General features: G+C 27.7%; 7 protein-coding genes across 7 annotated transcripts in view; 3 read left to right on the forward strand and 4 right to left on the reverse strand.

Moving 5' to 3' along the window:
• The window catches only part of cand_020790 (uncharacterized protein), a gene marked incomplete at both ends in the record, with an annotated part of 1368 nt that extends 1160 nt beyond the window's left edge, over positions 1-208 (reverse strand). The window contains one exon of the mRNA XM_067212309.1: positions 1-208. This exon is cut by the window's left edge and continues 1160 nt beyond it. Within this exon, the coding sequence (XP_067068943.1) occupies positions 1-208 (208 nt within the window).
• A 786-nt stretch (positions 209-994) lies between these two features.
• cand_020800 (uncharacterized protein) lies at positions 995-3292 on the forward strand (the record flags this gene model as incomplete). Its single annotated transcript, XM_067212310.1, has 1 exon — positions 995-3292. One exon carries the CDS (start codon positions 995-997, stop codon positions 3290-3292), a length of 2298 nt encoding a protein of 765 aa, XP_067068944.1.
• Positions 3293-3764: 472 nt separating this feature from the next.
• Positions 3765-5096, forward strand: cand_020810 (uncharacterized protein; the record flags this gene model as incomplete). Its single annotated transcript, XM_067212311.1, has 1 exon — positions 3765-5096. One exon carries the CDS (start codon positions 3765-3767, stop codon positions 5094-5096), a length of 1332 nt encoding a protein of 443 aa, XP_067068945.1.
• Positions 5097-5125: 29 nt separating this feature from the next.
• cand_020820 (THIF family protein) lies at positions 5126-6913 on the reverse strand (the record flags this gene model as incomplete). Its single annotated transcript, XM_067212312.1, has 3 exons — positions 5126-5162; positions 5272-5394; positions 5448-6913. 3 exons carry the CDS (start codon positions 6911-6913, stop codon positions 5126-5128), a joined length of 1626 nt encoding a protein of 541 aa, XP_067068946.1.
• A 1124-nt stretch (positions 6914-8037) lies between these two features.
• On the forward strand, positions 8038-11700 carry cand_020830 (DNA-directed RNA beta subunit family protein; the record flags this gene model as incomplete). The annotated part of the gene is made up of 1 exon (XM_067212313.1): positions 8038-11700. One exon carries the CDS (start codon positions 8038-8040, stop codon positions 11698-11700), a length of 3663 nt encoding a protein of 1220 aa, XP_067068947.1.
• A 180-nt stretch (positions 11701-11880) lies between these two features.
• On the reverse strand, positions 11881-19044 carry cand_020840 (uncharacterized protein; the record flags this gene model as incomplete). The annotated part of the gene is made up of 1 exon (XM_067212314.1): positions 11881-19044. One exon carries the CDS (start codon positions 19042-19044, stop codon positions 11881-11883), a length of 7164 nt encoding a protein of 2387 aa, XP_067068948.1.
• Positions 19045-24450: 5406 nt separating this feature from the next.
• Positions 24451-26904, reverse strand: cand_020850 (DEAD DEAH box helicase family protein; the record flags this gene model as incomplete). Its single annotated transcript, XM_067212315.1, has 1 exon — positions 24451-26904. The coding sequence occupies one exon, from the start codon at positions 26902-26904 to the stop codon at positions 24451-24453; it is 2454 nt and encodes an 817-aa protein (XP_067068949.1).
• Positions 26905-27242: the final 338 nt, after the last annotated feature.

A 27242-nucleotide genomic window follows, 5' to 3' on the forward strand; every position in this document is an offset into this window, starting at 1 on the left:
CATCATCATCATCATCATCACCATTTCCATCATTTCCATCATTTCCATCATTCCCATCATTCCCATCATTCTGACAATCCTGATCATCTTTCTCATCTTCCCTTGGTGCACTCTTCCTTTCCTCAGATATTTTCCTTTTTGAACCCTCCATGGGCTCTTTACTTTTGGTTAAGATATCTTCATACTCAGAATATTCTTTTTCACCCATACTCCTCCTATTATATACTTAATTTTACAACTATAGTATATCCTCTCGTTATTTATATATTGATATACCCATTCTTGTATTAAAGTGAGGAACCAGGAGCTACAAATACAAATTCCAATAACCGCTGGCGGTCACTCCCATGTAACTTGATATCTTTTGGAGACCTATTTTCCTTTTTTTTTCTCATACAAAAATATTCACACAGATTATAGAAGTTTAATTGTTAAAATAAAGTAAGGGTATGATCATACCAATATTTTTAAAATTCATATACTAAAAGTATATACAACCTAGTTAAGGAGTTATAAGTATACTATTGGAAATAACAATTCTATAAGTTGTTTAAAAATAAAATAGTTCTTAAATAAAAGCTGTAGTATCCTTATATTTAATAGATGTTGATATACTGAAAGTACTTTGAAGTTCACCAGTACTTACTTGAGATTACTGACTACCCTAATCCCGCTGAAATATATAGCGGAGAAAGGCTAAGGCATGTAGAGGAAGGGGGGGGGATCTTGTTGCTACTTAATGTCGTCCTAAAAGTTATATTTAATAGAATAGTTTGTAATAATAATAAATGGCATCAACTGGTTTAATGAGTGAGAATTTTTAGTATACTTGAGTTATTTTAGGGTCGAATTACCACTTTAGTTACTACATAGGTTGACTGACTAGAGTAATCAGGGTGACAAGAATTTTTAGACTAATAGTAACAGAATTTCATTAAATTACAGGTTATTTATGAGAATAAGAAATTATTTATAATTATATTATATATTTGATATGGTAGGATATATGGATAAACTCAAATTACAAAGTAAGTTTCCTAAAGTAACCTCATTTAATCTTTACTCAAATACAGATACATTAATACACAATGAGAATTGGAACTCCGTAAATTTAACAGAAGTAGGGTACTATTATTGGGATAGTGAACTTAATAATTCTGGCAGAACTATAGGAAGTAATATTGGTGTCCCATTAACTCCAATGGTATACTCTGGATCTTTGCAATCAATAAAGGCTGAAACAATAAATCAACAGCCAATAACTCCAAGTACAGAATTTATATCCTCTTCAGTTGATACAAGTCCAAGTTCTACACATTATGATGAACCATTTTTCGCAAATTCTCTATCTTCACTTAAAGTTCCCTTTCCATCCTTAAAACAGGACTTGACTACTTGTATTAGTAATGATTCTAGAAATACTTCAGAATTAGTTAATCCATTAGCCAGTAATTGGAATTCCACTGAATATTTGTTGGTGAGTGATTCTAATAGAGAATACAAGTCAGATAATCATTCTGGATTAAATATTGCAAGTGGCTTTTCATCTGGGTTATCAAATAAGGGGCATTACAGTTATTGTGATACGGTTTATACTCCTGAATCTAGAAGTCAAATAGTTAATTGCAATCAATCTATTTGTTCTGATAGATATTCAGTAATTCAATCGTGTATACCTCAAAACGTAGATTTGGAAAGTGGGAATTTTTACTCTTCATCTAAAGTTTACTCAAATTCATATATGAAAAGTTGTACTTCATATGGAAAATATATATACTCTAATATACAAGATTTTGCTTTTTATAAAGTGGACAATGTTTCTCATTGTATTAAGAAGCGGAATAAAAAGTTAAATCCAAATGAAAGAAACTTTTACATAGTAGATTTCATCTCTGAACTATCCAATAATATACAATCACTATATTTATCTGAACTAAAAAAATCCCCAGAAATGATATTTATATTAAAGGAATATTCTCTAGGATCTCTTGCAATGAGGAGATCAGGAAGTTCATGTCCAGTAGTCATAAAGTGCTTCTTCCACAGCTATAGAGATGGGATTTCTAGATTACAATGTAAAACGAGAAGGGATGAGGGTAGACATTTTTTATTTATAATAAATGAAACAAAACTTTCAAGGCCATGGGTTTTATGCCCTAATATTAAATGCATAAAGAGATCGAAAAGTTCTGGAAAGCTAAGGGGTAGAGTTAAAATTTATGAGTACTGTGTTGAAACGGATTCAATAGTTCTATCACCAACTTTTCTTAAGTGTGCAAATGGTTTCTTAACAGAAGATTATTATTTGTGTGCAACTCTCTGTCCACAGCAGAAGTATGCAGATCATGAATCTAACTTCTGGGGCGAGGATTCAGTATCGGGATTTGGCGGTAATAAAATTCAACAGAATCTTGCATGTGATGCGGGAAATGGAAGTGGCGGTTTAGTCCTGTCAGATTATATTTTATTTTGTAACTCCAAACATCAGTTTGTTGCAACATTTAAAAAGTCTCAATGTATTATTAATAGTGAGGTCAATTATAAGGAACAAGGTCACTTGAATATTGGGACTGATAATATATCTTATGGAATGTATGGTAACCATGTTGAACAAGCTCTTGTGAGAGTTATGGAACAAGTCTTAAGAACATTGGAACAAAAAAGTGAGAATATAATTTGTGATACACAAATTAATGAAAATAATTCATATAATAGTAACTTTATTGAAGCATCATTAGATAATAGCTATGTACGGAATTGTTGCAAAGTAGATTATTCAAATTTATATACTACAAATGACAGTATAACAATGCAGAATGCGAATAATCAATATCAAGTAAAAGATGCAAATACTGACTGTATGGATATAAGTTATATAGATAAGGCAGAAAACTGTTCACTTCATTACATAAGTGATGATTTAAATTCCATTGTAAATGATACCAGCTACCATTATAGTGTTAATTTTGACCCACAAGATGCTTTAGTAGTTGAATCTTCGACTAATTGGGTTCTAGATATATTACTTAACAAATGTTCGAAAACACTAAATAGTTCAAATGTCGAGAAGATCATTTGTGATCAAGAACAGGAAAAAGAACAAAACCAAAGTCATTATCAAGAATTAGTTGTAAAACAATGCAATAGTTTAGCTATGATTCCCAATTGTGAGGCTCATAAAATTATGGATGAAATTTATTCTAATCATTCTATCTTTGAAACGGGACATGAACGACAACAAATTGATGGGAATATTGTAGTGCCAATTTCTCCAAATTATGATATACACTAGAAATGACTTATAAAGCTTATATATATGTTTAAGTAGAGCTAGTACATCAAATAAATATTATTTAATATTGATATCAAGATACCTTTTTTTAATTAGTTTTATATAACTAATTTAGGAGTTATTATTTATTTACATACTCTAGGGAAATTCTGCATATATTTGTGAATTTAATTGCTGTTTTATTTGTGATAATAATATTGATTACAAGGTAAGGATAATAGTAAAATATAACAAGAATAGATTTATTGAAATAAACCTGAAAATTAAAAGTTAAATATTTAAAATAATTACACTTAGTGCTGAGTTTCTTAAACATAATCAGATATTAATTTAAATAAATGTGGAATATAATGATCCTAAATGTTTGGGTCTTCAAGTAATTACTAGACAGAGTCACCCGGTAATGTAACGGTATACTTAACCCAACACTTTATTAAGAATAACTCATTAAATCCACACACTTCCAAATTATATGGACCTGAGAAGAGATAAATATTTTTTTATTTTTGTTTTGATTATAAATTTAATTTTAGGTCTTTTCTGTACTAAGGCAGAGATATATGTAGATCAATACAAAAGTGAGCACACATATAATGGAATTACCTGGGGAAATATCCTTAGTTTAACTATACCTCTAGATATACCTGATTTGGAAACTCAAAAAGTAGACAAATCTTTGTGTCCTATGTATGGAATAAATGCAAAAGGAGCTTTTTGCCTAAAATTAAATACAATTAAAGTACAAAAAACGAAGACTTGGCAAGAGTGCTCTTCATTATGTTCAGACTATGTTGTATTTTTTTTTATAAAGTGCAAACAATGGAGCTATGATACAGAAACAAAGACGTGTTTTTTAAAGAATGGTGACAAGTTATGTAAATATCCAGATGGAAATTATATATCTGGAGTATCCACCTCAGTGGAAGTAGGAGGTTGTGCAACAACCTGTGAAGTTGGTAGTTGGAGTGCTTGGTCAAAGTGTAATTCATATTGTGCAGGGATTACTCATAGAGTTAGACATGTAACTAAATCTCCAAAATATAAATCTGAAGTATGTCAACGACTTATTGAAGTAGCAATGTGTAAAGGGAGTCCTGAATGTCCTAGTAACTGTCCAAATTATCATGTAGTTGGATTAGGTTGGGGATGTAAAGTAGAGATGAATAAAGGGGGTGGGACGATAAGGAAGTATGTCAGTACATGGCATGAATGCTTAGGACTTTGTAATGAAACTGAAGGGTGTACTTATTGGTCTTTTCAGGGTACAGCAGGAATTGAAACATGCCTTCTCGTAATTGGAGAGGTAGGATGTATGTATCATGCTTTAGGATGGGTTTCAGGGGACAGAAATGTGGTTGCAATAGACTGTCCTGTAAAGTGTTCTGTGGGTGAGTGGTCTTCTTGGACCCCATGCCCAAGAAATGATCAATGTACTGTTAATTCTATCACTAAACGAACTAGACCTTTAATTTCTACTCCTTCACATATGAATCCGAGGTCTTGTCCTCACTTAATGGAAAGTTCTCTTTGTAATTGTACTATGGGGTTTGTTCAAAGACATACAGGAGATGAATTTAGCTTAAATAGGGTTCTTTCATTTACCCCAGGAATAATTCATGACATTGATATCAAGAAGGGTATTCTTAATGCTATTCAATCGGATTATTCTGAAACAGAAACGACTATTTCTGATATTGATTCTAACAATAATGTAATTCCCATAATTAGTAGAGAACAATGGGTTTCTTACATTACGCACACTAATTTAAACCAGTCTGGAGAGACTTTAGGTATTAAAAATTAATTTATAACATGATTATCTGTACACCAGAGTCAAAGTTTGAATGCTGAGCATTTACATGATATTCCACTGAAGAATGTATATATATATGTTAATAATGAAATTATATATGAAGTATCGCCTTTAAAATGTAAAATACTAAGTTTGCGATAAGAAGTTAGTATTTACATAAACTTACCTCCAAATTAATGTGTTATTTAAAGGAACAAATTTATTGGTTATAATCTTAATAATTTCTTGAGATGCTATTGCCCCAATAAAACAAGCTGTTGTCTGGATTTGACTGGTTCCGAATCCAATTCTAATATAAATAAATTCGTGATGATCTTAAAGAAGATTTTGAATTCAACTTACACTTGTTTAATCAGATCCTTATTAGGGCAAAATATATCTATATTCAAATTTATTTTATCTAGATATGCTACAATAATATTAATTACTTCATTTAAATCTTCTGTAGAGTTTTTTGGATACCTTCCATATTTTTGATTAAATAGTTCTCTAGATTCTAAAATAAGGTAATATGCTAATAATGACTGATTTTTGTAATTTTCTACAGAATCATATTCCATTAATTCATTTTTAAATGTAAGAGTATTGAAGTTAGAGTCACATGATAGATATATATTATTATATTTAACAGGTACAAAAGTATAAAGATAATCACATAAATCTTTTATCTCATACTTCGTGATTTGATTAATATCCTGATATTTTGTACATAATAGTGTATAGATTATATCTATATCTTTAGCAAATTGATCCCTATATATTGATTGTAGTTTCAAATATAACGAGGTGCAGCTTGTCATATCTGGTAACTTTTCACATACTGGATATCGTTTATACTCTTTATAGAACAGATTAATGGCATGGAGAATAAGTGATAGCTTTCTATTGTATGAAAAAGTGACATTCTTGTTAGATTCTAATAATATATTATTTAGTTCATCATATAATGCAGATGTATCACTTGAAAATAGTAAGTTGATATTTTGTATTGCTTCTTGAAAGTTAATCTCATTAGAAAATCTACAAAGTTTATTTTCAATAATTTGCTTCAAAATTTGACTTGAATTCTCTTCATATATGCTAGTATATATTCCTTCATAAATTTGTTTAGCTTTCATCAAAATTATAGGAAAAGGAATGTGTTTGTGTGTTAGATTATCTAAATCAGATATTTCAATTTCGTTAGATAAATTAACTAACTCATCTAGTGGTTGATGTAGTTGTAACCCTTTTAATCTTATACTTAATTGCCTACTCAAATCACTATCAAATGACAGATGTATACCATTCATAAAGATTCTCACCATTCCGACAAATCCAACAGATGTTAATACAATAATAAAGTAGTCTTTTTTAGTATTCCTTAAGTATTCAAATAATATAGAGCTTATATGCTGTGGTATATTACACAGAACAATTACATTATAGAAATCACGTCTATTTGAATCTTCACATAGTTCAAGTAAAAATCTTTCTGGGGATTGAATAATAAAATTTAATGTCGTATCTACATTAGCCTTGGATATTTCAGTTACATAAACCTTTACACAATACTCATTTATAAAGGCTTTGTTATATAATATTGAACTCTTTCCAATATCATCTTGTTCTATTTTTGAATCATCAACTATAGTTATATTTCCAATACCATTAAATGCTAAAGAGATCAATACTTCTATAGCTACTACGCAGGAACCCAATATACACACAGATGCATTCTTAAGATAGAATTGACTTAGTGGACCCCATAGCATTAACTGTCTTGAATACCGATTTTCATCAAGATCTAGATCTCCTATAGTAGACATTATTCTCTGACTATTTCTTTTACATTAAATTGAATGTGGATGTGAATATTTTAGTAGAAAAATGTTAGATTTTTCTTATTTGTAAAGTATTTTTAGCGCAAAATATTGTAATTTTTTTAATTAGTCACCAGATATTCTCAATATATATTATAAATCTAGTATATATATATAAATGAGAAGCTTAAATATATTAATTACAAACGACTATCTCTCTATTTGATATTTTAGAGATGTCGTTAGGAACCTTAGATATAGACATTAAGAAGTACAAACTGTAAATATTGGATATCCCATATATAAATTTGAAAATAAAGTGACAGAAAACTGGATTTTAAGGCAATAAATAATTTAAATATATCTTATTTCATAATAACTTTTATAGGTCAATAAGAATATAACTTTTGAGCATCATAAATACCTATTATATATTCCTCTATTTTCTGATACACGAGATATCAAATTGTGACGTGATCAACTCAGAATTATATTTGACATTTTTTTTGTAGTACTTGTTATCTTAGACTCTAAATATAACTATAACTATTTAACATATTACTTTGAAAGGTGTTTCAGCAATAACTTTAACATGATTCCTAAGTACTAATAGTATTAAGCTAGCTAACTAATAAAGGCAGTTATATTAAGAAGTTTGCCATATTTAAATCAAGCTAAAATATAATATAAAGGTCAGTAAAGCTCATAATATAGTATCTTTTTAGAGTATTTCATATATATAACTAAGAATGATATGAATGCTTTTTCGAAATTGCAAGATCTCACTCCTTTTTATATAAATAAATCTTTGATATCTTAAAAGTATATAGTACTGTGCTAATTTATAGTGAAATGACATTGGAATAAAATATGCAGTCATTGGATTTTCAATAGATTCTACTATGGGGCTGTTCATAGAAATATAATTTAAGGTATCGTTACAGTAGAGAAAAAATTGTTGGCGGTATAATCGTAATTTGACTCCTTGCTTGATTACTTGGGAAAAAGTAATTAGATATTACCGAAATAATTGTGATAGAAACTTCAAAAGAGTAGTTTTAGGATAATTACCTTAATTATTTGTATTCTGAAGGAAAATATGATAAATTTAATTGAATAATAGCTAGAGTATGAAATACAAAGAGATGGAGACCGAGACATCCCTTAAAAGTAAGACTAAGGTAATGAAGTCACGATTTAATAAGGAAGAAACGGAATTAGATCATTTATTAAAGCCTGTAGATAGCCTCATAGAAAAGTGGAGAATTTTGCCCCACTTTTTAAAGACAGAAGGCTTAGTGAAGCACCATATTGAATCATATAATTATTTCGTCACTGTGGATATTAGAAATATAATCCGAGCTCATTCTAATCGATTTATTAAAAGTGATGTTGATCCATCCTTCTTTATAGAGTTCTTGGATGCACGAGTAGGTATGCCTAAACTAGAAGAAAATATGGTAACTATTGATTTAACTCCAATGATGTGTAGGATGAGAGATATAACATATGCTGCTCCTATTTATGTGGATGTTGACTATGTTAGGGGCAATAATGTGGTAAGGAAGAAGAATGTTGAAATAGGGCGTATTCCAGTCATGCTGCGCTCTAAAGTATGTATACTACATGGAAAAACACCTTTAGAGATGATAAACTTGTCAGAATGCCCTCATGACCCCGGTGGGTACTTTGTAGTTAAAGGTACTGAAAAGGTTATTTTGATGCAAGAGCAATTGAGTAAAAATCGTATCATTGTGGAATTAGATAATAAGCATAATTATTGTGCTACTGTAACTTCGACAACTGCTGAAAGTAAAAGTCGCACTTTGGTTGTCTACAAAAATGGCAAGTTATATTTACGACACAATTCTTTCACAGATGATATACCTTTATGTATTGTACTAAAAGCAATGGGAATAGAGACAGAACAGGAAATATTTCAAGTAATTGGTAATAAAAGCTACCACTATGAAGGTATTATCACTTCTTTGCAAGATATTCATATAGAAAAAATTATAACGCAGAGACAGGCATTACAGTTTATGTCAAAGCGGATGAAATCAAAAGTGCGCATGTCGTTTGGTTTTACTGGAGGACGTCCTAATAGGCATAATCCAACTTATACTGAGCAAAATAGATCCGAAGAAGCATTAGACCGGATGAATACAAGCAATGCTGATAATACACTAGTTCGTCAAGTTAATGGAATTGAAGACGTATTAGAGACACTAAACCGAGTCGTTTTATCTCATGTTGGTACTATTTATGGTGATTTACGTCCAAAAGCTCTTATTCTATGCCTTATGGCAAGACGTGTTATTGATGCCTCTGAAAATCAAAGTTTACTAGATGATAAGGATTATTATGGAAATAAACGTATAGAATTAGCTGGACAACTTATCTCTATCCTATTTGAAGATTTATTTAAGAGATTTGCATCATTAACAAAGAAACAAATTGATCAAACTCTTGTGAGATACTTCCAGACAAAAGATAATTCCTCAAAAGTAGCTTCTGGAAAGGAGGATACAAATTCAAACTACCCAGATTGCTTCCGTAATCTCCCAACTGATATAATCACGCGTGGAATGCAAACTGCACTTAGTACCGGAAACTGGTCTATTAAGCGTTTTAGAATGGAGAGAAGTGGTATGACACAGGTTTTGTCACGTTATTCATATATTGCAGCTCTAGGTATTATGACTCGCGTTGATTCTCAATTTGAGAAGGCTCGCAAAGTAAGTGGGCCACGTGCTCTACAACCTTCTCAATGGGGTATTTTATGTCCATGTGATACACCAGAAGGTGAATCTTGTGGCTTAGTTAAAAATTTGGCTTTAACAACACATATTACAACTGATCATAATCCACAATATTTGATTGGATTACTTTTTAGTCTTGGAGTGCAAGATATTGCATCTGCATCATGGTTTGAATGGAAGCAACACTCTCAAGATGGTAATACAAGTCTTCGGGAACATAATAACTTAAGCGGAAATGCTTATTTTATATTTATCAATGGTGCATTGCTAGGTATTCATTATAATCCAGAAATTTTAGCAAGTAATCTTAGAGACCTTAGAAGAAAAGGCTACATTAGCCAATTTGTATCAATTTTCTGTAATCATTCACAATATTCAGTGCAAATAGCAACTGATGGAGGCCGTCTTTGTAGACCACTTATAATAGTTGACAACGGGAAACAAAGAATTCAAAAGGAACATATAGAAAACCTAGAAAATAAGCAAATAACCTTTAATGACCTTATTAATAAAGGTATACTAGAGTGGATTGATGTTAATGAGGAAAATAATTTACTAATTGCTTTGAAAGAGGAGAATATAACAGAAGAAACGACACATGTAGAAATAGATCCTTTGGCAATTCTCGGAGTTGTAAGTGGCTTGATTCCATATCCGAATCATAATCAGAGTCCTAGAAACACCTATCAGTGTGCTATGGGAAAACAAGTTATGGGAGTAGTAGGACTTAATCAATTTTTACGATGTGATTCAATATTATACCTACTAGTCTATCCTCAAAAACCTCTTTGTAAAACTAGGACAATTGAAATGATAAACTTTGAACAGCTACCAGCAGGTCAAAACTCCTCTGTAGCTATTATGAGTTACACTGGTTATGATATAGAAGATGCCATTATAATGAACAAGGCTTCAATTGATCGTGGATTTGCAAGATGTTTTGTGATTAAGAGACAAACTGTAGAACTACAAAAGCTCCCTAATGGATTAGCTGAACGTGTTATAGGGCCAAATAAGCTTTTGGATAGTAGTTCCGCTAAAGTATATAACTCAAACTGGAATGTATTGGAAGAAGATGGAATATGCCGTGTAGGTGAGATGGTTGCTGAAGATGATATTATTGTGAATAAAGTTTCCCCTATAAATACACGAGAATATGTTGGTGACCCATCACAAGTCAATTTATCTGAATATAGATTAACGCCTATCAAATATAAGGGAATAGCACCATCTTATATAGATCGTGTATTATTAACAGAAAACTCTGAAGGCAGTCATATTTATAAAATTATTACAAGACAAACAAGGTTTCCAGAACTAGGTGATAAATTTAGCTCACGTCATGGACAAAAAGGTGTTGTCGGTCTAATTGTTTCTCAGGAAGATTTTCCATTTTCTGAATCTGGTTGGTGCCCTGATCTTATTATGAACCCTCATGGATTCCCTTCTAGAATGACTGTAGGAAAGTTAATGGAGCTAATTTCAAGTAAAGCAAGTGTACTTGATGGTAATTATAGATATGGAACTGCTTTTGGTGGAACTCCAGTAGAGGATGCAGCAAAGTGTCTTATGCAAAATGGTTTCCATTATTCTGGAAAAGAGTATTTAACATCTGGTATTACTGGAGAAGCTATAGAGACATATATCTTTGTTGGCCCAATATTCTATCAAAAGCTAAGACATATGGTTTTAGATAAGATGCATGCTAGAGGAAGGGGTCCAAGACAAATATTAACTAGACAACCGACTGAGGGAAGATCCAAAGATGGTGGTCTACGCTTAGGTGAAATGGAAAGAGATTGCTTAGTTGCATATGGTGCCAGTAATTTGTTGATAGAACGTTTGATGCTGAATTCAGATGTATTTGAGACATATGTCTGTAATAAATGTGGACTCTTTGGGTATAATAACTATTGTCATTATTGTAGAAATTCAGATGATATATCTATCATAAGACTACCTTATGCGTGTAAGTTATTATTCCAAGAATTGCAGGCAATGAATGTATGCCCAAGAATTAAAACTAAATAGTAAATTAACTTTTATGTAATTTATTAATGTTAGTAAATATTTCAACAGAATACTTTATTAATAATATTTAATAGCCGGTTATTATTTGAAAATTTAAATTTCCTAAAATTTATTATTTATAAATTTATACTAGTTCCAAATTTTACATAAAATTTTAGTTTGAAAATTCTGAATTTATCACTAAACTAGTGAAGATTGCAATAAAAAAAATCTGCTGTATTTTTCTATAATTCTATCCAGTCTAGTCTTCATTACCTCTACTGTTTGAATTATTGGAATTGAATTACATAACTCAAGAATTGAAAGCTGGTCATGATTTGGGAAGCATAGTGTACCAGATTTTGGCCACCATAACTGTTCAATAGTTGCATCAATTCCCATATTCCCAAGCAATTCACTGATTTCATTTCTTTTTGATTTATGTTGCAATTGAAACCATAATAAAGATATTGCGGAGGGTATAATTACAGGACTTATTTCGTTTTTAATACACATATTTGACAATTTCAATAAGTATTGAGTTAGTAATATAAAGCTATCTGAGTAACTTTGTTGATCTTTTTCTTGATAATGCTCATAAGTAGAAAATAGATTATCTACTATTTCCCATACTAACTCAATATTTGGATAGATAACTAGCTTACTGTTGGTAGGAGATTCAATGCCATAACAAAAACCAATTGGTATTAAAAATGGAATGATATAATCTATAAGGTATATAAAACATTTTTCATTCACTGATAAGCAATTTAAAAGTATTAAAATCTCCTTTTGCAGCAAGTATTGGTAATTCATGAGGATTTCAAAATTTGGGAACACTAAATTTTTAGAACTCATAAATTCTTTCAATATCTTTTCATATCTTTTATCAACATATAATGGAGCAAAAAGCATAACTTTTATAGATTGAAAAATAGTTTTCAAAAACTTATTTATTATATTTGGTGCTACTTTGCGGTCTTTTACACAGCAAGAACTATAGGTATCTTTGGTATCTGAAATATTGTAATACCCCAATACAACTTGCAGTGTTTCCATATATAAGTTTATTACTAGCTTTATATGCCTATATAAAAACTCATCATATTTATTTATAGGTATAATGGCATTTATTGACAATTTATGAAGCTCATCAAAAATGCTAAAACAAGATTCAAAGCAGCAAGGAATTGTGCAAAAACACCTAATAATAGTTCTCCATAATTTCAGAAAATCATCTTCAATATTTAAAGTGGTTTTATTACTTGCAGGTACTATATATGGGCTTGTGTGCATTCTTAAATATGTTTCTGTCGTTAGCTTAAAAAAGTGCAAAATGATTTTTTCAGTATTATTGTCTAGTTCAATATTCTCATTTATTTGAGTATATAAAACTTCCACTATATATTTATAGAGTCTTTGATACATAGTTACTTCTCTTAAACTAGTTAGAATCTGTACATTAAAATTACAACACAGAAGTTGTGTAGCTAAGTGAACTACAGACAGCCAGATTGAGTTCAAATGATTTTGAAACTGTGTTATTTCAGAATTTTGTATAGTCTTTCTTAAAATACTAAAATTCTGACTCTTTAGTATACTAACCATTTCCAATGATTCCATGCAAAATATATGCATGTATGCGAACAAATGACTATTTGGATTGCATGCATGCAATATATCATTGCAAAGTATAATTAATTTGTGTAATTTTTGGATCCAACAATTAGAAAAATTACAATTCAACCAAACAAATATAATAGAAGGTATAAATCTCAAATGATCAAGGTACATGCTATATAAGATTTGGTCCTTTGCAAATGATGATTTGTAGCTGCTTGCATTTGAGCAATTCCATATCAAATTCCCTATACATAAATCCAAAATACTTTCATTAAAAAATTCTTTATCAATTTCCTTAAATAAATCAACTTCATTAACTTTTAATTTCGTCTTGAGTAACCCAATGAGTGCTCCATACTTACATATACATTTGATTATTTCAAGTTTTAATTCTGCAAAACGATAGCCCAAGTGATTAACCAAGAAACTCTTAAAGAATTTTATTAAAAATGAGAAAAAAGTGAAGATTTGATTAAGTAAATTTTCTGCATTGCAAAATATTATTGAAGTATATATATCACTAGATACAAGTTCAATTTTTATTAAATCAATAAACAATTGAGTTCCATATATGAGAAAGTATACATGAAATAAGTTTTTGTATTGATCAGTCAAATTTGCAACATTTTGGATACTGCTTAGTAGTGTGAGAAACACTAATTCCTTAGTTTTATTATCTTGATATGGAAATATTTTTAATATTGTATTAAATATTACTCTCTTATATTTGAGCCATTGAGAATTCTGTATTATATATTTCTGATCATATTGATCAACACAAATCTCATTAATTAAACTATCCATAATCATACTTTGTATATTGTGAGAATTTAAGTAATGATATATATATCCAAATATCTTATAATAGTTTTGGAGTACTTTAGTAAGTGGACATATATCATACATTGATTTTTTGCAGGGCTTGTAATTGTTTATAAAGTAGGAGAGCCTTGAAAAAGTCAATAGGTTGAGATCTTCGCTATAATGTAGATCAAATTTCTCATTATCTGGGATAACTTTGAGAATATGAAGTTTCTTGTTCTTACTTTTTTCAGAAGTCTGCAAATTATCTAGGCCTTCATATAATACTGTTAGTATTTGGCTAAATATATATTCTTTGAGGCTTTTACAACTAATGAAAGTATTAATTTTCATATTAAAACTCATAAATTGAATATATATTGGAAAAATAAAATTGCAACTATTTGAATTTATATTTAAAAGTTTTTCAAATAATGTAAAGTTTCTAGGCCCCATGTATAGATTAGACATTGCATCTGTATTTTGCTTGGATATAAAACTGCAATCTATTAGCATAATACTTATTAGATTACCTATTAAACTTCTGCAAAATTTATTATCTAGCAATTTAATGCACGATTTGAGTACAACCAAACTTTTTTCAGATTTAATTCTGGACTTTATAAGCCAGTTTATAATAGCATAGATCATATCCGATGCGCAATTATATAATATACAAAGTTCCCCTTCTGAAAAATCCAATAATATTTCCAAACTATTTATAAAGTAGAAGCTGTTTAAAATAATAAATGACAGAAGAACAAACGATGGAAGCTTGCAGATTAGATTGGATATTCCAAATGAGCTGTGTTGCTCTAGTTTAAATGTATAGAAAAATACACTTTTACCATAGTGAAGATAAAATCTCCATAATTGAATTATTAGTCTTCTGACCTTTTTTGAATATATCCAAAGACAATTTGTAGGTATATAAAAGTAGTTTAAGTCACCAATCTGAATTATTTCATGAATTCTTGATAGAAGTATTATTGACAAACTTGAGCAAATAATCAAGTTGCAATAATAAAAATTCATATCAAGATATGAATCAAATAACGTTTTGAGTTGGTTTTCTAAAAATACTGAGATATTTTTAAATACATATATAGCTACAGAATTTTTCATGCTAGTGTTGTGGCTAATACAAAGGTACTCACCAAGCAAGTTTAAAAATTCCTTGTCTAATTTTACATAAGGTGAAAATTCCAAGTTATTTTTTTCCAAAGTAGGTGAAACTAGAAATTTTTCAAAGACTGAATTGTTAGAAATAGGAATATTAGCCATGGTACATAGTAATATTGCACGATGCTTATCAGAGACCACACGTGTAAAGTGATCCTTCAAAAATACATTTGAAAGATGGTATATTTCATTATCATAGGATACTTTGGACTTCAGAAGCCCAAATAAAAGATAAATATCTAACAATGTATCACTTTCATCAATTGACTTGTTCATTTGTAAAGTAACATAATTGGACCAAGCTATAAGATTGTTTAATTTCGACTGAACATTAACACATGTATACTTTCCATTAGATCTTTTCAAAAGCTCAACTAATTTACATATCAGGTGAATACAAAGGCATCTAATAAAACAAGATTTAATTCTTGGAGGTTTGAATTTATTTGATGTAGTTACTTCTTCATCTTTATCTTTATCCTTTAAACCAAAAAGGTATCTAAGCAAGTAAGTAAACATTTGAAATATCAAAGGGATATAATTAATTTCATCATTTATATCTACTATAGTAAATTCTTCAATAATATTTCTATAGACCCATAGAATAGATAAAATAGGTAAAATGGAAATATCTTTGACTGGATCAGTACACTTTTTTGCAGCTATTAAGAATGATATAGATACATCATCAGTATCCTCAAATATAGAAAATAGTTTTAACTTTGATGATAAATTTGAATATTCAGATTCAAGTAGTATTTGATTCCAGTAAACATGGTGAGAGATAGTTTTTTTAAACAGATTTTTTGTCAGTAGTTTATTTATTTCAAGAGCTTCATCTATAAGTTTATTTCCAGCCTTATATAAAATAATATATGAAAGCAATTTGGAAGCTTTATAACGCCATTTAATTTCTATATCCTTATGTTCTCTTTTAAGTACATTACTATTTTCGAATTCTTTTTTCATACATTCAACCATTCGTAGATTTAATATTTCCAAACTAACCTCAGACCATTCAAAATGTCTATCGGAAAAGTAGAACATCTCCCCAATAAAATTGAATTCCAAATTTTCAAGATCAGATTTTTTTATTCCAGGAAGCATGCTATGAGGAACTTCTAGTTCTATATGTGTTATTGAACTATGAATTAGATCTTGCATCAAATTTTCTATAACTAGAGGTGATCTAATTAAATTTAATACTGATTTATCTTGATCTTTTTTCTTGCTTTGCATATATTCATAAACTTGAGAGTATACCAACATCTTCATGTTTGCTATTAAAGTTGAAATATGAATATTATGTGATATACAGTTTTGTTGCCCGATATATGGAAAAAGAAAGTGCTCCTGTGATTGGAAAAAAGGTACTTCAAATGAATTTGAATCAAAATTTGGAAATCTTAAACTCCATGATAGTGGAATGAGAGGTAATATTTCTTTAAAGACTAATGAAGAATATTCAATTAAAATATTTTTGAGCTTATTTATATCAATACTCAATACATCATCATTACAGAGTCTTTGCAATAAAAGAAACTCAGTAAATTTTCTTAATGACATTAAATAATTTAATGAAAATGAAATTGAACAAAGGGTATTCTTGATACTTAAAAACAAAATTAGTGTTGGATTTTCATCATTCTCATTAAACCAAGAGTTATAATCATCAAATTTTCTATTTTTTAATGTCAAGGTTGACTCATTTAGTGATTGAATACTAGTTTTCAGTACTTCAATAGCTCCAGATGAAAATATTTCTTGCAATATTGGTATAACACTTAGTATATGAGTTTTCAAACTAAAAGAGTTTGTAATGTTATCTATGACAGAATCTCTTATTTCTTCCTCAATCATCCCTTCTTCAAAAAATTTAAAGATATTTGATAGGCAAATATCAAGCAAAGCAAAAATATTAATCCAAATCACCATCTCATCTATTCCATAATACTCTAAAGCATCAGCATCTGTACAAAACCTCTTGGAAGTCAGATTCTCAATAATTCTTTCTAAATATGAAATAATATTAAGGCAAAGTACATAGCATTTTGTATTATTCGAAATGCCCATCAGAATCAGTGTGTCATGAAGGAATATTTCTTTCACTTCATCAAATGAAAATTTAGAGTTCTGAAGTGTGTGTATTTGCAATATCTTTTCAAAAATAAATTCAGTCCAAAAGTTTATTGGTTTCGCATTTGAAATTAAAATACCAATATTTCTTCCAACTATCAAAGTGGTTACTGATGTTTCAGAATTCTCAATTGATGTAATTCGAATAATCCATTTAATTAACGCTAATAAAACTTCATTATCAGCAGTCCAAAAAAGAACATCATCCATAACTAAGGATTCAATGCATTCTATAGCTATTCTTGGACAAATATTTATTAGAGGTTGTAATAAACCTTGAATATACTCAAAAATTTGCCCTTTATTCCATAAATATGGATCAACATTACTTTTATGAGAATCTTGCTTCTTTATTGAAATAATTAGTGAAGATATTATACATTTTAGTAATTTCTTCATTATATAGGTATGAAGATATACCCAATGACAGTTTGATAGCCAATTGATATTTTGGGTGATATGTTTTTGTATATAATATTTCTGAATTAATAATATAAATATATCCCAAAGTTTAAATAAATCCTTATAACTAACATTAAATTTTTCCAAATAAATTTCTAAAGTACGACATACAGATCCAGTAAATACTATCCTAAAGCATTCACCTGACACGGGTAATGATCCATAACCAGAAATAAATACAGAATTGTTACAAATTTCAATTAGTGAATTTATAGAATATATAATATCTTTATTTGAATCTGGAGAATTGGCCAGAACTGTACAACACGCACATAACTCAATTGTAGATTTAATAATATTCATATAATTTATTAGATATATATTATCATTATATATTGTACAGCAAATGTCGATGACACATTGTAGAATTTCTAATTGCTTTTGCTCAGCAAGTTTTGGGTATTGCCATAAAATTTGTAAAAAACATTCTAAATTCCTTTCCATATTTGTAATATCATCACATTCTACTAATTTTTCTAAATTCTCAATTGTTAAACTAAGAATTGAATCAGCTAAGGAGAATCCTGGTATTCCAACAGATATAACAGTTGTCAGGCATTCGTAAGTTGCATCTCTGAGACTTTGATCCACATGACAAATTAAACAAGGTAGACACTTAATAAATCCAGGTATGCAAGAGCGTGTTTCAAGTAATTCCATATGAAAGAGGTATTGCAAAATATAAAGCACAATTACAATATTACTTGGCAACAAAGGTTCAGATTGTGTGCTAGATATATCTAAGAGATATGATGTATCAGGACCATTATTTGTATCAGATTCATATAAGTTATATGCTTTGTTAATACCCATTCCTACAGTTGATGAGTCAGTTTCAGTATATTTAAATAATAAATTCATCATTTCAATTGTAAGTTGTCCAATTGACATAGGATTGTACTTATGTATTAGCGTGTAAGTATTCATAATCCATCTAATTGCCAAAATTGAAGGATTTGATTGCATAAATTGCAGTAATAAATATTCTAGTTGATTTAGAGTTGAATTTTGGATTTCAGTTGGTATGTAGGGTATTGTGTGACACAATCCACAGAGTCTTTGAATAACTTCCCACCATTGATCAGGATATAATAAACGAGGAGGAATAGTTGGGCAAATAAGATATAATGATGAAATATGATCTTTGTACAGGTCTTCCATTTAAGACAACATACTGACTTCTTTTTTATTAATTTGCAGACTTTTACACAAATAAAAAGGGCTAATAACGCGCTTTTCGGAATCAATATAACTTTACATTAAAACTAAAGGATTTTCCGAGATAAAAATACGGGAATATATACAAGATATCATGAAATACAATGAAATTCTAACATTATAATAATTATAATGTGAAATAACAGAGATATATCGCGAACTTCTTTCAGTTATATTCTAAATTCATTAAGTACATTGGGAGTATTTCATCATAGTGGATTCAAGCTAGGACTCAGTTCTGGTAAAGATAAATAGCTATAGAATTAGCTATATCAAGGAAATTCTTATCAGAGATGAAACTAATCTTGTTAATAGTTTTAAAAAGTAGATGATATTAGTCAAAATTTAGTCTTCTAATTATATACTTTTAAGTCTTGAATATTATTTGCAATATTGTAATTTAAATATCATCTATTTAAACTTAAATAAGTAATATATAATTAAAAGGATTAATACTAACAAATTCGTCCAAATATCCTAATACTGAGTTGCCAATAATGTCTTATAAAATTTATTAACTTGATGACATATGAACAGTGATGAATATATTGATATATATAAGGTGATACTTAAGACAGCAAATGTCCTAATATTTATAATTTAATGCATTCTATTTTTAGGTAGAAATTCTTTTCAATTTATTATAAGATGAATTGACAATTTAAGATAAATTCTTCATTATTATCAGGACTTATGTGGATATGTAGAGATGCAATATTACCTTTATAATTGGGAGTTTGAAATATAAAGAACTATAAAAGTGCTGTTAAATAGAAAGTATGGTGATAAGTTGCAAATATCGTATTCAAAAACAAGATACTGAATATTATTAATTAGTGTATTGTGATTAACCTAAATTAAAAGTTTCATTGATTATAAAAATAGTTTGTAATAAACTAATAAGCAAAATCTGTACTTCTTTTGAAGGTATATTTACCATTAACACTTCTTGAATATTATAAGTTAGTAATCAGATATTTATACTAATTTATAAACTCTTCATATTGAATAGTTTGAGTTATACAAAATTGTAAAAATAGTAAAAGAAATTTTATCACTATTATTTACAATATATCAAACTTTCGAATAAATAAGTATTAAGAGTGAAATCCTCTATTTGGTACAACATTTTGGAATAGTATCTGCTTTGCATTATTGAAAAATTCATGTATTATAGATCAGCTATGCTTTTAAAAACTTTTTAATTAGTATGATAATCTTTTGAAAAGAACCTATTAATTTCAATTATATTTTTTCAATAGATATAAAATCATTTAAATCCAGTAATAAAACAATACTGGAATTTATACTAACCAATCTAACATTATAAAATATTTAATGATGATTGTAGCATTATATTCAATATCATAAAAATAATCATTAAAATATATTTTTTCAAACAATTTGGAATTAATCAGAGATTAATATAGGCCTGAAGCTCAAAATAATATGAATTATCTTTATAAAATACATGGACTCTATCATTAACCTTTACAATATACTCTTTAATATGTAATATTGAAAACAGTTCTTTATACCAGATCCAGTTCCGATGTACTATGTTCAAATTACAATTTGATATTAATTTTTTATTTAGCAATCTATGAAATTTTATATTGAAAGAATCACTATGTTATTTTCTGTAATATAAAGTTTTTCATCTCTTTTATTATTTATATTTAGAATAACTCAAGATATATTAATAAATATTGGAATTTTCATTGATTTATTAAGTGGAAGTTCAATACTACCCGTCATATAACTAAACCTTGGAACAAATTCATTATTTTTGGGATACCTTATTACTTAACTCAAGTAACAAACTCACATTCATTCCAAAATATAATTTGACTAAAACTCTTAAATATATTTACAAACTATATAAAATATTATATAATTTTTTTTATGCATTAAAAGATTATTTATGATTTTTTCCCAATACAGAAATCATAAAAAAAAAGTCATCGGAGCTTAGTATATTTGATATTGCAATTTTATAATTTTCAAGTTCTGTAAGTGCCGTATATAATGTCCCACATAATTGTTCAGATTCGTAGTTTTCTTCATTTGTTCACATATATAATTAAAAATATCTAAATATATTGTTAATATTTTTAATAATATCTTTCTGAATTATATCTCAAATAAATAGTTATTACAAAAAAATACATATATTTAATTACCTTATTTAAATTAAACTTGTATCAGTTAAATATATTCAGATCTGGAATATTTCAAAATCAAAGTCCTCTGGATCTAATATTGACTTAAATAATTTATTAATTGGTTGCTTTGTAATATATTAATCAAAGATCCATTAAATCTGAAGTTAAATATATATAAAATATATGAATAAACCATATGTTGAATATTCTCTTTTCCCTAATCTAAGTATATTGGGTAATTAAAATTTAAGAGCCCATTATTAGATTCAGAATAAATTCTCGAAATATCTTCAAGAAATGTATTGATCTAATATTCGTAAATACAGCTTATAATTTAAGATGTATGATATTCATGTTTAAAATACTACCATCATATATACTATAAATAAATATCCTAACATAAAAAAAAATATGAACTTACAATTAATATTTCTACTAAATTAAAACTATAATCATAATTGAAAAAATTGATAGTTTTATATTAATTCCCATGGCTTTTAATATCAATCTTAGTGTTTAATTATTATCTCAAGAAAATTGACTAGATACATAATCTCCATTAGATTTTTTTTTTAAATGATGATTAATTATTTATTCTACATCTTGATTATAAATAGGGACTTCATTATTAATATTATGTATTTATCATAACTTTTTAAATGTTCGATCTTTAAAAAAATCGAAGTGAAGATTTATAGCTTCTCTGATATATTCTGATTTAATAGAGAACATATAATAAGTTGTAATATATCTAATATATGACTTATAACTACTTTCACTTGATTCAATAAAATTTTGAAAGTTTCTTGAAAATAATGCTTATTTTGCATTACTAAAAGCTTTTCAAGAAGATAAACTGGGTATTTGAGATATAATAGATCTATTGATAATATCTAATCCAACACGTATAATAACTAAGGTTAGTTTATATATCCTATTTCAGATTAGAAAGCTGGAAATTTCATTAGTTCTGTATATCTATAAATAGAGTATTCCAATCATAAACTTCTCAAATTAAAATTATCAATAACTTTTAATCCATGATTTTTTAGATATTTTTTTAACAAGATAAATAGTTATCTGAAATATTTGTTTTATAATAAATAGGACTTTGTAATTTTAAAAGTGCAGCTCAATATTTACTATTAAATATTTAACTCCAAATGCGTGAATACATCTTTATTTCATTATTATTACAGAAATTACGGATTATTGTATCATAATATACTATAGTAGGAAATTTAACAATTGTCACAATTATATAATGGTATTCTTTGGATTTAATAGTTTAGGAACAAATATTACTTAATACTAAGTATAATTATACTATATACTGAGTTATGATACAAAAATAAATATTTCTGTAGCACTGAAGAAATTTAAGTATACACATATCTATTTAGAGAATATAAGTTATAAAGTAATTTTATTCTATGTTCTTAATAATTAATAAACATTTTCTTTTAGGTATAACGGGATTTTAAAAGTATAATATTATAATTATACCCAGGATAAATAATTAAGTCTTTTAATATTATTGAGATAAGTTTAATTGTAGTTTTATTTTATTTCTAATATATTTTTAATATCAATTTATCTTTTAAAACTTCTAATTTGACTCTTAAATACTTGTATATTATTGTATAATTATATGTTTTGTTATTATTATATAGATTTCTTTATACTCTTGACATTGCAGGTCAAATATCAAGTTAAAATAGGCTTAAAGTATGATTATTCAATTTATGAATATATTAATAATTAATTAGTTAATTAAATATATATATATATATATATGTAGAGTCATATACTAATTAATATATACTACAAATCATATATTCTTTGACATTCTATATTTGGAAGTAATTTGAAGCTTTAATACACTACTTTTCCAAGAAGTTAATGTATTAAAAATATGAAGAATTTAGGATCATTTTTGATAGTAAAATAGTAAGAAAATAATGAAAACTTATTTTTCTGGTCATTTTTGAAAAGGATAGAATTAAAAATATAATAACTTTTTTTTTTTTGTAGAAATATGAATATGGTGATATTCCTTAATAATTAAATATACTATAAAGTATAAATATATGTTTTATTTTGTAGAAAATTAGTAATTTAATATAAAAGAATTATAGTAGCTTAAAATTTTTAACCTATATATACAGATTATTTTGTGGTAATTAAAGCTTAAATATAAGAGAAATATTAATGGTTTGTAGTGAAAGCTAGTTAAAAAAAATTTAGTATTCTTTAAGATAAATAATTTTATGTTAGATCTATATAAAGTGTGATAATTTTGGATAATTTTAATTTAATGTTTGCTATTTGTATATATAATGCAGGATTGATCATTAATTTTTCTAATTTTATATTTAATTTATATTCAACAAATAAATATCTTTATAATTTGATTTTCAAAAAGTTAAATATTTATAATGATAAATATATCTAGCTTTATGTATCAATAAATTCTCAAAATTTATTAAATATATATGAAAAAATTACTGTCTTATTTGACTTATTAGTGTATTTATGAATATCAAATTTTAAATGGTTAGTGAATTAATAGATCGTTCTAGTAGGCATTTTTAAATGAAAAAGTGTAGTACAAAAATAAACAGATTTAACATAAAGTGAATTTGAGGTATTTAAAAATTTTGGAGAATCTTATATTAAAAAATCTACTACTTAAATTTAATGACTTAATATTAAGGATTAAATGTCTTTACTAGTTTTTTTTATTTGTTGAAGTATTATAAAATTTATATATAATAAGGTAATATTAAGTAATTGTGAATAAAATTTATAACTAGAACTAAAAAAAAAGATAATTGAGTACCTATTTAGTACAATAACAAAAAAATCAAATATCTTGATAGTAGTAATAGAACTCAAATATTCTATATCTAAATTTGAGTTTTTATAAACAAGTATACCCAACTACTAATCAATAAAAAGCTTTTTAGTTTTCACTCTCCAGAAAAACCCTATAAGTAGTATTAATATAGTTAATATTGTTCATAAAATCTAGTGTATCAATTTGAAATAAAGTAACTCGTTATATTTTAGGGGATTTTAAAAATCTGCATAATATTCAGAATATAGAATATTTATATAGGAGCTTTAATATTAATTTGTCAATTACAGTTTTGTGATATAGTTAAAATTTATAATTAAAGACCTAAATTTCAAAAGAGTGGATTAATCCTATTAATTGCTTATACTTTTGTTTAATTTCTTGAGTATTTACTAGCTGATTCAATTCCTTTCTACAATCTTCCTCATCTGAAAGTTCAAGATCAGCTTCCTTAGCCATTTCAATCATCCAATTCATATTTTTTTTTTTTTTTAAAAAAAGGTGACCCAAATTTTCAATTTCTATAGCTAAAGCAAGTCTATTTTGTATATGAGAAATATGAAAAGAAGTTATATTTGAGATCTGATATGGGGCAGCAATTGATTCATATGATTGTGAAATTGCACGTAAATATTTTGTATAAAGGGGTACATCCTTAGGAGTACAAAATAAAACACATTCACCTGTTTTAGTAGCTCTTGCTGTTCTACCACTTCTATGGATCATTAGTGATGCATTCCTAGGAGGTTGTAAATGGATTACAACTTCAACATCAGGGATATCTAATCCACGAGCTAGTACATCAGTACATATCAAAATTGCTGAATTGCTATACCTAAATTGTTCCAATGTTTTAACACGTTGTTTTTGAGAGATATTTCCATGAATACCCAATATCTTTAGGCTATCCTTGCAATTATAATTGCACTTTGGTCTTTTAAAATTACCTGTCAACTTTTTCAAATGAATATCATTTCCTAATAAAACTAGTGGAAGAAGTGGTAACAATCTATATACATAAGAGATTGAATTTACAAATAATAAAATCTTGCCCTTATTACATATTGCACAATTAGCACAATTACTTTCCTTATCATCATTTAATTTATAGTTCCATTTGGGGGTAAAATAAGCAAGTAAATACATAATTAATCTCATTTCACGATCTAATTCATCACAACGAATCATGTAGATCATTAAACCTTTTGGAATATGAATAGCACTTGTAGATTGAACATATTTATAATTTTTATCGATATTCTCATCTTTATTATAACTTATTTTAAATCTTGATAGGTCTACTACAAATACCTTGCCATTTTGAAGTTTAACATATTGTAAAATACTTTGCATTGCTTTACCTGTATTTCCAATCAAATCAGAGTTTATCTGATCATTATTCTTTCCATATTTTGTGTGCTTATTATTATTTTTTTTTAAAGAAAATCTTGGATGTAATTTATCAGGTAAATTTAATGTAGCTGAAAAAATATATGTCTGAATAGGTTTTCTAAATTTCTTTTTCTGACCATTCTCTTCATATACATTGTCGAGAATTAATTTTAATTCTTTATAATGACCTTGTTCAACTAACCTATCTGCCTCATCTAAAACTAAAAATCTTAAATATTCTATAGATAAAATCTTGTTCATTTTCCTTTCCAATTCAATTTTTCCAATATCTTCTATTTTATAATTATTAAGTATCAAATCTGCTAAACGTCCAGGTGTACCAACTGCTATTTGAATCTTATTCTGAATTATTAAACGCTCTTGTTTCTCTATAGAAAATCCACCAACAAATGCATGAATCCCTAATCCTGTAAATTGTCCTACAGCACGCAAATGATCTCTAACCTGTAAAGCTAATTCTCTACTTGGGAGAATAATTAAAGCTTGTAATGGTCTATCTATTTCATAAAATTCATTTTTATCTAGTTGAATATCTTCTGGAATTTCTGTTGTTTTGAAACCTAATTCTTTTAATGTCTCTAATGTATCATCTACTTCTCCATTATTTTCATTATCGTTAGAATCTAAAATCTTCTCAAAATAATCAGTATCATCTATTGAATTATTTATATATTTATCTTCTAAACTATTAAATTTTAGAGACCTTGTCTTTAATTTTTCTCTTCGTCTTTGTTCAGTAAACATAATATTCACAAGGATAGGAATACTATATGCAAGTGTTTTTCCAGAACCTGTTTCAGCTGCAGCTATTATATCCTTTCTATCACGTATTGCTGGTATTAAACACATCTCTTGAATTTTTGTAGGACTAAAAAATCCCAATTTCTCAATACCTTTCAATATACTTGGATGTATAACTATATTTGGAGTTCTTAAATCATCTGATAAACATTCATTCTCCTTAACATTATTAAAATTAAAAGTATGTTTTTCAATAATATCTACCCAATTTTTTAAAGATTCCCTCAAGTAGCCATATTCCTCCCAATATTCATCAGGATGTAAAATCTTATCTTTAATATTTATCATAGAATCCTTAATAGATTTACTGTATTGCTTTTTAATAGTACCTTTCTTTACTTTTTTTTTCTTTTCTCCTTCACTAAGACACTTGTCTTCACCCACTGGATTATATATATTTATACTTTCTGGATTAATAAGCTCTTCTATAAAGCTAATACCATGGATAGTCAAATTTGACATTAATCTAGGGTCTATTACAACTTCCTTCCACTTTAAGTTATTAGTGAACTCCTTCCCTCCTTGTCCTAATTCTATATAGTCACCAATATTCTTCCTTTTCATTTTAGGTTTATCATATATTAAAGTCACTCCCCATTAGGAAACTTAGCTCTAAAAGTTATATTCCCTAAAACAGTCAAGGCGGTAAAATAATATAACCATCATATTGTTGTGTAAATTTACCATATAATTATATAATACAACCCCCCCCCAAACTTACCTGGCCGGCGTTCGGGGTCGCTCACGAATGGCCCTGTCGTAATCCTGAGCAGGGCACTGCACTCCGCCGTCTGTGAAGGGTTATGGACTGGTACTATACCGGATCCAACGGCAAAATTTCTGTCAGCGGTGGCTACTTATTGAGTAGCTGCCAACAATAAGCTAATATATCATTAATTTAT

The sequence above is a fragment of the Cryptosporidium andersoni genome (genome assembly GCF_001865355.1).
Source record: "Cryptosporidium andersoni isolate 30847 chromosome Unknown contig_16, whole genome shotgun sequence".
NCBI classification, from domain to species: domain Eukaryota; phylum Apicomplexa; class Conoidasida; order Eucoccidiorida; family Cryptosporidiidae; genus Cryptosporidium; species Cryptosporidium andersoni.